General features: G+C 45.3%; 3 protein-coding genes across 4 annotated transcripts; 2 read left to right on the top strand and 1 right to left on the bottom strand.

Moving 5' to 3' along the window:
• Positions 1 to 1,244: 1,244 nt before the first annotated feature.
• LOC131266468 (dnaJ protein homolog 1-like) lies at positions 1,245 to 4,443 on the top strand. The gene has a single exon (XM_058269011.1). It carries the CDS (start codon positions 1,612 to 1,614, stop codon positions 2,668 to 2,670), a length of 1,059 nt encoding a protein of 352 aa, XP_058124994.1. The 5' UTR covers positions 1,245 to 1,611; the 3' UTR covers positions 2,671 to 4,443.
• A 1,641-nt stretch (positions 4,444 to 6,084) lies between these two features.
• Positions 6,085 to 11,334, top strand: LOC131262047 (patj homolog). 2 transcript variants are annotated; one of them, XM_058263957.1, is made up of 3 exons: positions 6,085 to 6,651; positions 6,738 to 8,404; positions 9,017 to 11,334. In XM_058263957.1, exons 1-3 carry the CDS (start codon positions 6,104 to 6,106, stop codon positions 9,841 to 9,843), a joined length of 3,042 nt encoding a protein of 1,013 aa, XP_058119940.1. In that variant the 5' UTR covers positions 6,085 to 6,103; the 3' UTR covers positions 9,844 to 11,334. The 2 variants fall into 2 exon arrangements, with proteins under 2 accessions (XP_058119940.1, XP_058119939.1); XM_058263956.1 differs by having other exon boundaries at positions 6,541 to 6,640; positions 6,745 to 8,404.
• A 2,232-nt stretch (positions 11,335 to 13,566) lies between these two features.
• Positions 13,567 to 15,250, bottom strand: LOC131264788 (cytoplasmic dynein 1 intermediate chain-like). Its single transcript, XM_058267055.1, has 2 exons — positions 14,857 to 15,250; positions 13,567 to 14,798 (listed from the first exon to the last, which is right to left on the bottom strand). The coding sequence occupies exons 1-2, from the start codon at positions 15,248 to 15,250 to the stop codon at positions 13,567 to 13,569; spliced, it is 1,626 nt and encodes a 541-aa protein (XP_058123038.1).
• Positions 15,251 to 16,198: the final 948 nt, after the last annotated feature.

Genomic DNA, 16,198 nt, shown 5'->3' with positions numbered 1-16,198 from the left:
TACCAGCACACTTGCAATGTAGCGTTGGGAAATGGGACCCGAACCAGATATTGGGTGTAGATCCCTCAACCAATCCGGCACAAATTAGAGTTGATCCCAGACTCTGAATTGCGAGCCAGATTACCCGTTTAGTAACCACAAAGGCTATAGGAAAATATGCAATCCATTACAGATAGCATATTATGTATCAATTTTATAGAGTACAAAAAGTCTCTTTGATTTTTTTCTTCATTGTTTCCAGTTCAATAGTGGGTCGAAATCGAACTCATGAGTCGGAGCGAGTCCCACATTGGAGGTTTCTCACCACTAGGTCTGGTAGTTGAAAATGACAGTAGCGCTATTTGTAAACATGGCGGTGTAATACGTTGGAAGGCGGGAAGACCCTTCAACTGTGCAGTACGAGATCGTGCCATATATTTACACGAACTAGACGATTGTTTATCATTTAGCCAAAAGATTCAGTAGCGTTTAAAAAACATATTTTACTGAAATTAAGGTTTCCAAAGTAAGTCAAGAAAACGATGAACCGACACGGTGCTGAAAATGGTTCCACTTGAAACTAGTTTGAAATGTAATTTGAATCGATTCTGAACTTGGATTTTCTCTGCACTTCGGACTTTCAATCAAGGTATAACATCACAGTATAAACGTAGTGCGTTTAAGCTAGTGGTGGGAAATTCAAATCGCTGCAGCTGGAACTCGAATCCTCTAATCCCAATCCGTTAAATAACACAAACGTGATACGATATTAACCAACAGCCCCCTTATACCACAACCCTACGACCATTCCATATCGGAATTTTAACGATTCACACAACGGTTCAAAAACTCATAGTTCAGATGGTGTAGCAAAACGATAAACATGACTCATTTACTATTTTACCAAAATTTCATAATTTTTTTCTACTTTTTGGATTCCCGAGAGGCAGATATGTGGGGTTGAGTATTGTTCTTGGCGTAGCGGCCGAAATAGACCAAATCTGAATCAAATCGAGTCGGAATAGAATCAATTCAAGTCCTAAACGAATCAAATCTGATTCAAATCCGTCAAACGAGTTCCTATCGGCTGGAATCCGTCGAGGGATTGAGTCTTCGAATCTTCCGAATCCGGATTTTGCCAACACTAGTCTGGGCAGTTCTGGTACATTTTTCTTCTAGAAACATCTCGATCTCTGTTTCGGGAAGGGACAGCGACTCTATAAAGGTTCCGTCAGTGCTTCAAACGGGCTGCAAAATAGCAAAAGCAACAGAGCGAGAAGGTTGTCAGTTTGTTCATCACACGGGAGTTTATTGAAGCTAGACGAAGCCCGTAGCAATTTTCGTTTTACGTAAACGTAGCAAACAGTGAAAAAACCCACGGCGGACGTACTTGTCGGTACTATGAACAGTTTGTGATTAGAAAAACGTGCAGTGGGATAAATTAACAGTGTTGTTTTAAACGGATATTCAAAGACACATTGTAACTACAGCAGAGACTATTGCCTGCATTATTGTGGAGTGAGCGTAACACGCGCGTAGTCACGTAGTGCATTCGGGACTGGAACATTCTGGAATCGATAATCATACGGAGTGCGTACAAGTGGTGAAAACTTCTCTAGAAGCAAATTGAAAATGGCAAAAGATTTCTACAAAATATTAGGCGTCCCCAAGACGGCCACGGACGATGAGATCAAAAAGGCGTACCGTAAGCTGGCTTTAAAATATCATCCGGACAAAAATAAGTCCCCACAGGCCGAGGAGCGCTTCAAGGAGGTGGCCGAAGCTTACGAGGTGCTGTCGGACAAGAAGAAGCGCGACGTATACGATCAGTACGGCGAGGACGGCCTGAAGGGTGGCGCTGGCGGTATGGGCGGTCCGGGTCAGTCGGGCCAGTTCCAGTACAACTTCCACGGCGATCCGCGCGCCACGTTTGCACAGTTCTTCGGCACGAGCGATCCGTTCAGTGTGTTCTTCGGCAACGACGGCGGGGCGCACATCTTCCACCAGGAGATGGACAGTGGCGATCCGTTTGGGTTCGATGGCCGCGGTGGTGGCGGTATGGGCGGGTTCCCCGGAGGAGCGTTCCGCTCGCAGTCCTTCAACATGCACGGTTCGCCGCAGCGTAAGCAGAAGAGCCAAGATCCACCGATCGAGCACGACCTGTACGTGTCGCTGGAGGACGTCAACTCGGGTTGCCAGAAGAAAATGAAAATTTCCAAAATGGTCATGGGTCACGACGGGTCGGCGCGGAAAGAGGAGAAGATACTGAACATCAACGTGAAACCGGGCTGGAAGGCGGGCACGAAAATTACCTTCCCGCGCGAAGGCGACCAAATTCCTGGCAAAATTCCGGCCGATATCGTGTTCATCATCCGCGATAAGCCACACCAGCACTTCAAGCGCGAGGGCAGCGACATAAGGTTCACGGCCAAGATTTCCCTCCGGCAGTCGCTCTGTGGTACGGTGGTGCAGGTTCCGACACTGAGCGGTGAGACGCTAACCATTTCAACGATCGGCGAGGTCGTGAAACCGCACACGGTCAAGCGGCTGCAGAATCGAGGACTTCCATTTCCGAAGGAACCGAGCCGGAAAGGCGATCTGCTGGTGGCGTTCGACATTCGCTTCCCGGACCAGGTGGACGCAAGCACGCGGGAAATACTGGCCGACCTGTTACCGATGGATCCGTCGTAAATTTCTCACCGAAACAATCCCGCGTTCTTGGTCGCCCCGCCGCTACAACGCGCAACACAACAGTACACTTTCTCTCAAACAGCGTAAACTAGCAGCAGCATTTCCCATTCCCCGTTCGGTTGTTATGACGCATGATGTTCTCGACTGTTCCACATTTGCTCAATGTGCAAAGCGATTGTGCGCGCAATAGGACATCGCTTTATCCGCACGGGATGTTTATCGCATTCCCCTGTCCCCCACCGCACCAACCGCCAAGAGGTGCCAGAAACGGACAAAAGATACCCCGTCCTTCCGTTTGGTGGATGCATTTGTGCCTCGGTCACGTAAGAAAACGATGCAGCCAGCTGATAGACAACGGGAGAGAACATTCTAGAAGCGGAAAATCAACATTCGCGGAACTCACCCGGGCCGCGAAAGAGATACGCAAAGGTGAATGTGTGAGAGCTTGGTGAGTTCCGGGTGCTGTTCGAACGAAATCATCGTCCATCATGCGTCGAAATCGAATGGAAATGGATGGAACGTTCGCGTGGATCCAAGCCTCAAGACAGATTGAGCCAGGATGGATGTTTTCCGGCCAGGAAAATTGCAACACAATCGAAGAGACGAGGAGACGCGATCTAAATTTGTGATGTTCCAGAAATCAGTTACCGATGTTGGCGCAGTGTTGTAACGAACGATCCAAGAAGTGGTACGAATTCGGTCGATTTGTGTACATAGCGTATCAATGTGCATTGTTTTACTATCCAAAGTATATCAAAGAACAGACAGGAGGGCTAGACACAGGAAAAGTAGATGGCAAGAACGACAGGGGACAAGCAAACGATTCTGTTAGTTTTTGCGGAAAGGAAAAAAAGGGAAACCACTAACACGGGTTCTCCACAGCTAGTAACTTTTCCGTTCATGAGGTAAACCTGTCGCAAATAAGTAGACAAATTTGTTGGGGATTGGCAGAAGACCCCATCGTCTGTACATAGGTAAACAGATCCGAGGAGAGAGAGGGAATGGGTAATTAAAATCGTTTCATAGTTTGGTTGGTGCCCTTGCAGGGACCTACGTGAAAAGAAAGCGTGTTATTTATGATATGTTTGTTTAAGAGTTTACTTTAGCTGACCGTGATGATACTTTTTACGTTGCATTGTTGTTTATAAAGAAGCATACCACTCCAGCAAAACACTTGTCCCGCAAATTAGTTGACCAGTGTCTGATGGCCGGACCACGACGGGTGGATTATCATATACGAGCGTTTGCAAGATGTGCGTCGCCACGGAGCTAATTATTACAGTATCATACGAAAAGACTGACTGGCGAGCGCGGAACAATCTGGAACCTATCTCACGCGCGCGCGCACACATTTTGGTGCGCAAACGCCTTTTTCCGTAAGAAAAGGCACACGGACGCAACGTTCCTGAAAAATGTCGGTTCCAAACTGTCTCCTTGTCTCCTCCCCTGGTGGTATGGCTTCCACATTGTTTCGTAGGACAAGTGTTTTTGCTGATCATAGTAAGAAGATAAAAAGAAAATGAAAGATTGAACGTCTTTACGCCAACAAAAGGATCGAAAGAGAAAACAACAAGCTTAACAATACTACTACACATAAACTTAATTGGTACGTTCTAGTACGAAGAAATCTTCGATACGGTTTGATTTTAGATTTTAGTTTTAAGTACCTGCCACGTGTCGCTATCGTTTTCATGTACTACGATAACCGGATTACGTTACGAATGTAAAGTGATTGAAAACACCTGTCCAATAAAAAAGTTTCCTAAAAGCTTATTATGAAAAAAAAACAATTTGTTTTGATTTAACATAAGGGGGTGGTATTGGTTTTGGGTTGGTCTGTGCAAGTAAGTAGGTTACATTTTGATCATTGTGTACCGTTTACCCGTTAGGGAAAACATACCTATCATGTGAATCCAAGGACAACTGCTTATTTCCCCTTTTTTGTGTATTTGTCAACAAATCTATCGTTGTTATCGCATTGTTAGGCTCTCCGTTGTGGCTCCACGTGCCGTTAAGCAGTGGGGAGAAGATACTAGAATAAGTTTTTTTGTTCGCCCTTTTTGTAGGTCACCGAGAACTAACGCGATCGGTTACGTAACCGCGGTCGCGATCATGTTGGTTGATAGCATATTTCCAAAGTTTGTTTGTTTTGTACACGGATTTCACCTTGAGATGATTCTGTTTTCCACGTTTTCTATGGATGTAAACCATAGCTGCTTTTGTACACGATGAGTTTGAAACTTCAGCTCTTGCAGGCGAGCAGAAAGTGCATTGAAAGTAAAATATGGAATATTTCTATGAAAGAAATCAATATGAATGTTTGTAAGAACCACAGATTGCCGAGAGCACTGTGAAATTGAATTTGATTATTCTAATTGTGCTGTGGTTATTCTATGATGCTTTTCTATGTTTACACGTATTCATAATTAATTATCACAATTCACAGTCTTTTACTTAAGTAAACTTATATTCATTTAAAGCCTCAACTGATGAAAAATAATCCGAAGACCAAAAGTTGAATAAAATGAAGATCATAAATAATTTGTTGTATTATGATTATGGTCAGCAGTGTTGAAGAATTTACCGAATCAACTGGTCTAGATCAAATGTGAACTGACAGCTGTCAACCAGTGGGTTTGCCCAAGGTGGGTCCTAAGGGAGGTGAGCTCAAAGGCCTGGTTGTGGCAGCCATTTTGAAATCAATTTTTGACAATCGTTCCTGGTTTTGTTTACCAACAAAAGGATTACGACGCGTTAGCAAGCTGCTGGTTCCAGTTGATACGGTTACCGGAAGACTCTGCCCTCTCTAGTAAATGAGGTTGGACGAGATGGGTAAAGCGGTTAGGTCGTCCAAAGGCACATATGTTAACACTTTGTTGCTACAATGCTACATGAAACGTGTTTGTTAAAACGACAATATCTTCATTATATCGCATTTTTTCCCATTCCATGAGTTATTGTTTGAGTTATTTTTGCAAAAAACAGCTGAACAAGATAAATACGACATTCTTACGCTATCGGAAAGAACTTTGAAAACAACAACTGGCAAATTGTAAACATAAACAAAACCCGGAACGATTGTCAAATTTTTCCTTTATTTTTCTAAAAAAATCAAGGCGATTTGTTCGGGATGAACCCACCTGGATAGTAATCACTTTGGGTTTGCCATTTGTTGTTGCTGGTTTGTTGACGTAAACATAAATTAGCAGAGGAAATCATTTTTCCACCGAAGATTCGTCATACCTGGAAAGAAAAGAAACGGGGGCGTATCAAGATTAAGCTTGTGGCGAAACAGTTTTTCCGAACGATTGTGTATCATTTCTGAGCGACCGTTGTTTGAATGCTCGAGTGTAAACCCGCTGGGTAGCGTGACGTGTGGTTTTATGTTGTAGAAAGGGTGGATCGCTCCCCCAGCCCGTGTTCGATTGCAAAAATGCATCTCTCCAGCGATGTCTCGAATGCGCTCAAGCAAATCGAAATCATCAAGCAGACGGTCGAGGAGATGGAACCGAACAAGCTGCAGTTGAATGTCAGCGACGACCTGAAGCTGGTGATCGATCTGCTGCAGGATCCCGTCTTTCGGAACATCGTTCAAATCCAGGACTCGCTGTCCGAGCTGAACCACCAGATAACGCAGCACCCGTCGATACTGCCGGGGGACTTCGATATCGCGAACAGTGGCGAGCTGGTGCTGAATGTGCCGCCCGGGACGGACCTATTCGATGCAGACTACCAGGATGAGCAGCGTGTTCCCTCGGCACAGATGTCACCGGGAAGCCCTGGCCCGGGCATGCTGGTGGTCACACAGCCGAAGCTTAATCAGCTGCTTGATCCGCACGGTCAACTGCTCGGCGTGGGCCAGGTACCGATGGTGGCTTTGCAGCAACAAATAGCCCCTCAGCCCTTGGATGCGCAGCAGTTGTTGAACGGGTCGATGAAGATAAACAATGATCCTTCTTTGTTGTTTGAGGTAACGAACATGAGCTTATCATTTCGAGTAGATTTGGAAAGACGAATCCTTATATGTTTGTTCACCACAAACACTAATCTTTACCATTTCCGCCCCCTTTGCAGGACCATCACAAAAATCTCCCCGAAGCTGAACAGCACCAGCATCCACTGGGTGGTCAGTACGGCGCGGATTCGCCAAAATCGATCCCGGAAACCATCATTGCCGCTGGTGGTACGGCTGGACCAGCCGATTGGTCACGTATCCTGGACATCGAGCTCGTTAACGATGGGACCGGACTGGGCTTCGGTATCATCGGCGCTCGGACAACGGGTGTCACCGTTAAAACGATCCTCGCTGGTGGCGTGGCGGATCGTGACGGTCGGCTGAAGAGTGGCGATCAGATCCTGCAGATTGGTGACGTTAACCTGCACGAGATGGTTTCCGAGCAGGTCGCATCCGTACTGCGCCAGTCCGGAACGCACGTACAGCTCGTCGTGGCCCGTCCAATCGATTCACTTACTGGCCCGGGAGGATCGGTCGGTGGTGGCGATGAGTACGATCAATCCGCGATCGTACCAACGGTGCTGTTGGCGGATCCACTCAAGCTGAAGCAGTACCTGGCCGATTCGGGTTTCAGCGATATCTACAGCGTGTATTCGATCGTAAACTTGGAGAAGGACTTGGATGAGAATCCGTTCGGCGAGGATAGCCCGCTAGCCGATTTCCCCGAGACGGAGGTGTTTACGGTGGAGCTGCGTAAAGACCAGAACGGACTGGGCATCACGATCGCAGGGTACGTTTGTGAGAAGGAGGAGCTTTCCGGCATCTTCGTGAAGAGTGTGTCCCCGGGCAGTGCGGCGGATCTGAGCGGCAAGATCGCGGTGAACGATCGCATCATCGAAGTGGACGGTCAATCGCTGCACGGCTTCTCCAACCATCAGGCCGTTGATGTCCTAAAACAAAGTGGTCACGTAGTGAAGCTGTGCCTGGAGCGGTACCTTCGCGGACCGAAGTACGACCAGCTACAGCAGGCGATCGCGGCGAACGAGATGAAACCACCGACACCGGCTACACCTCCACCACCGCTTGGGCCAACGGATCTGTCCAAGTACGGCAGTAACATCCTCGACATTCTGCCACGTGGACTCACCGAAAAGCATCAGCAGCCTCCACAAGCGCAACAGCGTACCATTCTCGAGGGCATGAAAGGGTACGGTGATGACCCGGACGATAGCGGTCACCAACCACCCCTCGGCGGCGATGCTGGTTCTGCGGCGGTCGTTATGGGCCACAAGAAACTGGCACGGGCAAAGGACTCCATCGATAGCCAGCAAGAGTACCGGGAGAAGATTAAGGAAGCGTCGATCGTTCCCCCGTTGCTGCATGACGTTACGGAAGTTTCCGCCGGCGACGTTTTGCTCGACGCGACTAATGTGGCCGCAATTGCTAAGCATGCCGGTGTGCCGAAACTGCGTAGCTCTCTGAAGGGCGGCAACACAGCGTTGGCGGAGGAGCGCATCAACGATGACGACGCCGACGATGACTCGGCGGATACGGCATACATCGTGAAAAAGTGGACAACCATCCTGGGACCGGAGGTGCAGATTATTGTAGCGAACATACGTAAATTTGCGGCCTCCAGTGGACTGGGCATTTCGCTCGAAGGCACAGTGGACGTGGAAGGTGGAAAGGAAGTCCGACCGCATCACTACATCCGCTCGATACTGCCAGAGGGCCCAGTTGGGCAGAACGGTCTGCTTCGATCCGGCGATGAGCTTCTAGGTAAGTCATTGCGTGTGCAAGTGAAAGTGGCCTAAATCCATTTAATCTCAGGACGGCTAGCATTTATGGCATGTAAATTGAATGTAAAAAGAAAGGTAGGCTTGAAAATCATAGTACACATTGTTATAGAGATAGGTATTAAAGGAAGGAGGAGTGATTGGAAGAGGTGGTTTAAAAAGAATAAGAAACCCTAAATCCGTACATGACATAAGAATCTTTATAAATTAATTTTAAAACTTTTACCTTTTTTGAATCTCATACGTAGTTTCTAACACTATACACTAACACAATACATTACTTTGGAATCTTACCCGAATGCTTTTATGTGGTCTCTTTGACCATTCTTTTACAAGACTATAACTTCGTCTTTGTTAAAGATTGTTCGAATCCATAAATGGCAATTTTAAGTACAATTGTTTATTATTTTTTTGACATCTTTGGTTTTTTTATGCACCGCTTCATCACTGTTTATGTGGAAAGTTTGAATGGTTGAGCCGTACTCTAGTTATTTTCGGAAATAACACTCAGACACACTCGCTACTCCCTGCATCATTCATTTATTAATTAATTTGGCAAAACAAAATCAAATTATTCTTCTCGGCGTATTTTCAGAGGTCAACGGACAGCGACTGCTCGGTATGAACCACCTCAAGGTGGTATCAATTCTGAAGGAACTACCGCAGGACGTGTGTATGGTGTGTGCGCGCGGTGATCCAGATCTGCTGCGGTTCACAGAGGAGCAGCTCATCAGCTCGCTTGAGGCGGACGCGGCCAAGCGGAGCAATAGTACCGCAAGCCACCAGCACCATCACCATCACCATCATCAGCAGCTGCACGGTGGCAGTCTGACGCCGTCGGAGCGCCTGGTCAAGGCCAAATCGGATGGCAGTCTGGCCACAACCAACGGGGCCGGTGTTGGCGTGGGAGGCGTCGGTGACGGGTTCTCGAAGATCAAATCACGCAGCCTTGAACCACTGACGGGGCTGGCAATGTGGAGTTCCGAGCCGCAGATTATCGAGCTGGTCAAAGGCGAACGAGGCCTCGGGTTCTCCATCCTAGACTATCAGGATCCGCTCGATCCGAACGACACGCTGATCGTGATCCGCTCGCTGGTACCGGGTGGTGTTGCGCAGCTCGATGGGCGGCTCATTCCCGGCGACCGGCTGCTATTCGTGAACGACACGATCCTCGAAAACGCATCGCTCGATCAGGCCGTGCAGGCGCTCAAGGGTGCCCCTAAGGGTGTGGTGCGCATCGGCGTCGCCAAGCCGCTGCCCATGCAGGACTCGTCCCTCGTCGGTGCCGCTGCTCCGTTCGATGAACGCTCGGCCGTACTCTCCACCGGCGGCCCACCACCGGAAGTGACCGGATCGGCCAGTGGTAACACCGGCAGCGGTAAGATGTTATCGCTCGCGAAACCGGACATAATAATGGAATGAGGATGTTTAGTCATAAGCAGAAATGAATATGAGCGCTTTGCGGACCTATACCGCCGCCTGGACGCCCTGCTGGAGTTGATCGACGGTGCGGCCAACGCCGAGCGGTTTGTCGTTTAAATTCGATCGATCTAACGCCCACCTCCAACCACCCTCCCAAGCGAAACAGCGCCGAAAACAAAAACAAAAAAGCAAAATGCCAGCTAACGTTTCAATCGCGGTACGTGCGTTCCGATTCGGTTCATTATGGAAATGATTTAAATTTCAGTTCTGCTTTATATATTATATTATATCCCACGATTTTCCTCACGCGTTTGCGAACGCATTTTGTTTTCTGCCCGAGAACTACCCTTCCCGGATGCAATTTCTCTGTTGTCTGAATGCACCCGCTCCCGGATGTCGTTGATCGGGCGACTTCCTATGTCTTCCAACGCAGTATTTTTACATTCCCTCCTTTTATTGACAAGTAAATGATTACCTTTTTATGATTAAATTTTTGATTTTTTTTAAGACAAGTTTACTTTACCGTACATTCCTCATCGGTCACTCATCTTGAGTTTAAGTTTATTCCACCCGCTCTCAGTGGGGGGAACCACGTGTTACTCGAGACTGCAGCCGCAGAATCGTCTATTTTTCATTCCACATTCTACGACGGAAACGTTCCAGTATTATCTTTGCACCTCCACTATATCACCACGCTGTCCATCATCTATCGCTTGCACCATCTGCACCAGGTGTATTTCCGGGTTTGCTGGAAGTTGCTTGAAAATCGAGTCACCAAACCGGTAACACCACTCAAAATGTTAGTGAAAATCAACACACAGAAAAAACAATTACACATAATCATAGAATTATAACACTCGAAAACAACTTACGTCAGGCACTACACGATTTCTACAAGTTGCACAGGAAAGCATGTAGCTTAAAAAAGTATAGGAAAAAAGGGAAGAGCCCTTAGCACTTGCAATATTCAACCCATTATAGCATGCACGAATCTCTATCTCGTATATGATTGTAGTTGCACCTTGCACCGGAAAATGGTATATCATAATTTTTCCCATTACTACTCATTTCTTTTACTTTTGTTGAGGACCGGAGTTTAGGGAAAAAAATGGGTCGAATCACAATTTATCAAAGTCGATGAAACTACTTATAGTTGATTTGTTGTTCTACTTATTTACACCGTAGAAGAATTTCTAGTAAAATAATTGCTTTTGCAAATCGGCTAGTTAATGCTATTGTTTGAAATGATTTACAATTTACGTTATAAGTAAAAATTACCGATCCTTATATTGCAAATTCAAAGCAGTATGATTGGACGCGCTATAAAAATAGAAAGAGAAAAAACGAAACACACTTCACTAGACACACCTGTTTAAAAACAAATGAAACACGTTCTATATGCACCTTCATCTCTGGAAAAATACGAAAAAACTGTATTACATACATACGTTCACACTCGTCGCTCACATTAATATTATGCACTCATTAAAGAATCGTATTGTAGTTTGGAACAAATTACTTACCATTAAAATCTTTCTCTATTTTATGTTGTGAGTGTTTTTCTTTTTCAACTCTAGGAGTAACTGAACCAACCTTATGTTTGATTTTTTTACTTTATTCTATTTTTTCACGATTGTTTTGTGTGTTTGTAGTCTACATACCTGACAATTTTCATTGGCGCTTAAACATTTTCATCAGAGTGAATATTTGCGTTCTTCAAAATTCATGTCATCATCGTTCACTTTCGCAGTTTTTACCTTATTTACCAAAAAATATAAAATCTTCTCGCGCGATCGTATGCAAAGCAAAGCTTAAGGAAAACAAAAACGAAAACAAGAAAAGCAAATGGTGGATTATTGATTTCTGACTTATGACGTTAATTGGATAAATGGAAGAAAAATGAAGATGATGTAAATGTTGAAGAAATAGACAAACAGAAACTGTTACGAACAAGAACAATCATGCGAAAAGAGCAACATGAGATGGAATGAAAAACATGGCTAGAATACATAAGAACATGATATAAGGAGAGAAGAAGGAAAACAATTAAAAAGTAGTAAGCATGTAGGCATATAGAAAAAAATAGCAGAAAAGTAATAACATGCAATTTGATGTGTGGTTGGTAGACACTAGAAAGAGCCGGATAGAACATGGAAAAAACTTCTTAAAAAAGTAGAAATATCATTCAAGATTAGAAAACCATCATCAACGTTCAAACTGAACCACAGACGAGAAAATATGATCAAAAATTCATTGCACGATCATGCATATGCCGAATGGACGATTGATTCGGATAGGAGGCTATGCCGAAGTTCTTTCACAGCTTTGTAAAAGTAGCAACGGACTGAGAAAAATATGTGGCAAAGCATGCTTTGTGTGCGATTTATTCGGCATGAACAACCAATAGTTGTTCGCGGTCCCCCAATTCTCAACGACTGTGTTTGGTTGCGTTACCCGAATGTTTCGAGCAGCTCAACGACAGGCAATCTTAGCTTCAGATGTCACCTAAAAGAATCCCTCGCAAACTCACACCATCATTTAGAATATGTAGACTTCGAATGGATGCTGTTGTAAACGAACTGTTATTGGTTCGACTGAGAAAAACAAGATTGTAGCTAGCATGCAAATAATACCCCACAAAAGGCGCTTTCATCTTTTGTTTGGTCGGAAAATATCGAATTCCGTAACTAAGGTAGCTCTCATTTCGCATTGCAATCGCGTACGAACAAGACGAGTTAGATCACGGGATTGGAAAATGGTAATGTCTTTTCTTCACCTCAGAACGTGTTGATTTGTGTGCATACTTAAAGCTAGAGCAAACTACAACTATAACTAACAAGTTAATCCCGGACGGTTTGTTGGGAACCTTTTTATTGCAAAACAGGAAATCCTCACCTCGATAAGCATTCACGATAGCAGCTTTACAGTATTTTGTGAGAAAATATTTCGTCCAAGCTGAGATGATATTTGTAACGCCAATGGTACTTTCCTACGCAATCACCATCCCGTTTTTCATGGTGCAACAAACTGTACTTATGCTTCGAAAGTATTTTCACTCTAATTTCTGCAACTGCCCGTGAAGTGTAGAAACCCAGCAAACACCAATAATGATCGTCAAATGAAGAAACGGCCTTCGGTACGAGATCTGCGAAGTATTATGGCCATCGTAGTACGTGGACATATCCGCCAATTGGGCCGACGAACGATCCCTTCTATCACATTTCCCATCCGAGGAAGAAGGAAAAGAGTATCAAATGTAATCACCTACCGTAATATCAGGATTTGTATCCCGTCCGTCGATATACTACGGCGTTGGTGGTCAAATTTGCACCGAGATTTGGAAAATTGGGGCAAAGTGGCTTCTTTGGCCTGCACGAAAAGGGAGGCATCGGAACGATATTGCAACTATTTATAACTCAAGCCTAGACCATTCCATCACATTGGGTTCAGTTTAGTCTATTGAAAGTATATACATGTATTTTATAGATATTATATTTTATTACATACATATATGAATGTATAACAAATTGAAGTTTAATAAATTTGAATGGAGAATACATTTTCGAATTGTATGAAGTGTTTTTTTTTCGAAAGTGCATTCAAGTGCAAAAACTAATGGCAGAAAGTGAATAGAATGTTTACAGCAAGGCGTAACTATGTGGTTTCACATTATGAGAGTTCATATTGGGATACTGAGTCGAACTAATCGAACTCGTTTGTTTGTTACATTCTTAAATCATACAGCACAGCGTCAAGCTTGTTCCATTCATCGATGCGCGGGTTGGCGACTCTGTCTGCTAGGTCGTACATGTAGATATGACCAGTTTCGGCACCAACCATGACATGTCTGCCGTATGGTGTCCAGAAGACGCGGTTAAGTGCCGGCTGCTCGTCTACTACAACCGACTCTACCGGGACATCTGTGTTTTGATTGAGATTCCACACGTTCAGACGCCCATTACCATCCACGCTGGCGAATAGTGCCGGGTTGATGGGTGAGCAGGCCACGTAGTCAGAGTTATCTTCGAAAGTGTACAGCGGTTTATTATCCTGCAAACTCCACAGCTTGACCGTCGAGTCGACCGATGAGGTTAGGAACAGGTGGTCAAAGTTCGATTCTGATTGGTGCGCCGAGACAGCTGTGATCGGGCCGAGATGTTCCCTGTACGTCTCGATTATGGCACCCCGGTTGTCATGTTGATTGGCAGAGTACACGCACCCATCCACACTTCCAAGCACGATGTTCTTCACCTGCGAGTGCATGACTGCAGAACAGGTGACGGAGATGGTCTGGGAAGGTTGTTTCTTGAATTCTAGCACGTCCTGCGGCTTTGAAAGCATATCCAGGCTCCACTTGCATAGTTTACCGTCTGAGCTGATCGAAATAACGTTATGGGAGTGCTGCGTGCCAACTAACGAGACGCAGACGACTGGTAGTATGTGCCCATTGACGTTGAATTGTATGCAATGGATGGGCGTGCGCCTCTGCTCCCGGCTGTCCCAGAGTACAATCTGACCGGAGTAGGTACCACCGAGGATTAAATTCGCATTAAACTTAACGAAGCTTGTGGACATGACGCCGCTCTGACAGTGAAACACTTGTTCGGGCGTTTGCTTCTTTGACTTGGCGTTCCACATGGCTACGACACCTTCCGGATCATACCCACGTAACCTCGTAAACTCGTTGCTGTAATACGATGCTACCATGAGCTCTGGATAGTGCATAGACCAATCGATAGACGTTACACAGCGGTCCTTTGACCAATGGTCGCAGTACAACATTCGATTCAATAACAGGCGGGCGTGTGATTTTTCTTCAATGGTACCATTCGCCTCTGTCCCTCCAATATAGCCCCTGTGAATGTCTTTCGTTTCAGAAAGGGCCTTTTCAATGACCTTGCTCGCGTTCGCCATAAACTGTTGAAAGTCCTTCGAAAGCATAATCATTTCCTTCTCTTCATTGGAAAAATATCTAGATTCCTTTGATTCCCCCACACGGGTGTAGGCAAGTGCTAGTGGATTGAGTGTGTTTCGAGTATACAATAGTTTTCTTGGGAGAAATATTAATATTGTCAACGGATACCAGGCTAAGGTTGACGGGTTTCTGGCGATAGTTGAGTTTTTCAATGCTGGATTGAACATTTCCACTTGGCGTGCTCTTAATGAAATTATCAGAGTTGGTCATGCTAACGGATGAAAGAAGTGATACTTCAGACACAAGTGGTTCAGTTAGCGAAGAGAGCGTCATATCCAAATCATGGCTCGTGCCTAATTTCACGTTGGCTATCTTTCCGGATGTTTCAAGCAGATCCAGATTTTGTTCTCTTTCCTTTCGCCTCCTTTCTTTTTCCTCACGAAGGGTCTGCAGACTAGCCTTCTTCAGTTCCAACTCCGCTTTTCGATCCATCTTGGAATGCTCGACAAGGTTCTCCGATTATTTTAGCTGCTCCTGCGGAAATGTAGACATGAGGGGATTGGTTTCACCCTTATCATATATACATGGCACGATTACCTAACAGATTTGACTAAATACGCCTACTACTTAACTAACCCTAGTTGTAAAACTCAACAACCGACATGTGGAAAACATCTGAGCAACCATAGTAGCAGTAAAATGGACCAATTCAAATTATTGTAGTTTTTAAATTCTATGATTTTGAATTGAATGCCTAGCTTCCTGGAGAATTTTACTTTCCAATCTTGCTTTTTGCCTTAATGGTGCATTCTGTGAACATACCTGTTTTCACGAATTATATGACCGAATTGAGTAGATCCGAATGAAAGAAGCTTTCTACTATTTCTGCTGAGTTATACAGTTTTGTAAATGCCGCTTTTCGGGCCCGAAGATCACATAAAGCAGCAGAAAATAAACATGGTGGCACTTTGCTTATATTGCGCGTCACTTTATGACAGCACTTTTGTTTGGGTTTGGCAAATGTTTTGGTTGTGGAAATTCAACTTTCTGCAGTAGAAACTGTTTTCATGACAATCGCCCAAGCCGCCGGGCCTTTTTGTAAGTTCTTTGCGTTCGTAAGTTGGATTTCATCTCGTCTTGCATCAGGGTGTTCGGGTTGACCTAGACAGACGGTCGGATGGATCTGATAAGTGTGTTTGAAGTGCGTTATCTGTCGTCCAAACTCAATTCCCATCATCCGGATATGAATCATGTCATTCGTGGCAGGTGTTGACCACCGCCGTGGTTTGCGGTCGTGGGATGAATCAGTCTGCGACGCTCGGTGCCCAACGAACGCCCCCCAAAAACCTGTAACCAGGCAGTAAGCATCGTACCTAGAGTATCATAAATTGTACCGGACATTCCGTCGCGATTAGTACGACACAACTCACGCCTCGAGTT

Source organism: Anopheles coustani, chromosome 2 (genome assembly GCF_943734705.1).
Source record: "Anopheles coustani chromosome 2, idAnoCousDA_361_x.2, whole genome shotgun sequence".
Taxonomy (NCBI): domain Eukaryota; kingdom Metazoa; phylum Arthropoda; class Insecta; order Diptera; family Culicidae; genus Anopheles; species Anopheles coustani.
Note: the sequence above shows the minus strand (reverse complement) of the source record. Positions and strands in the feature narration are given on the sequence as shown.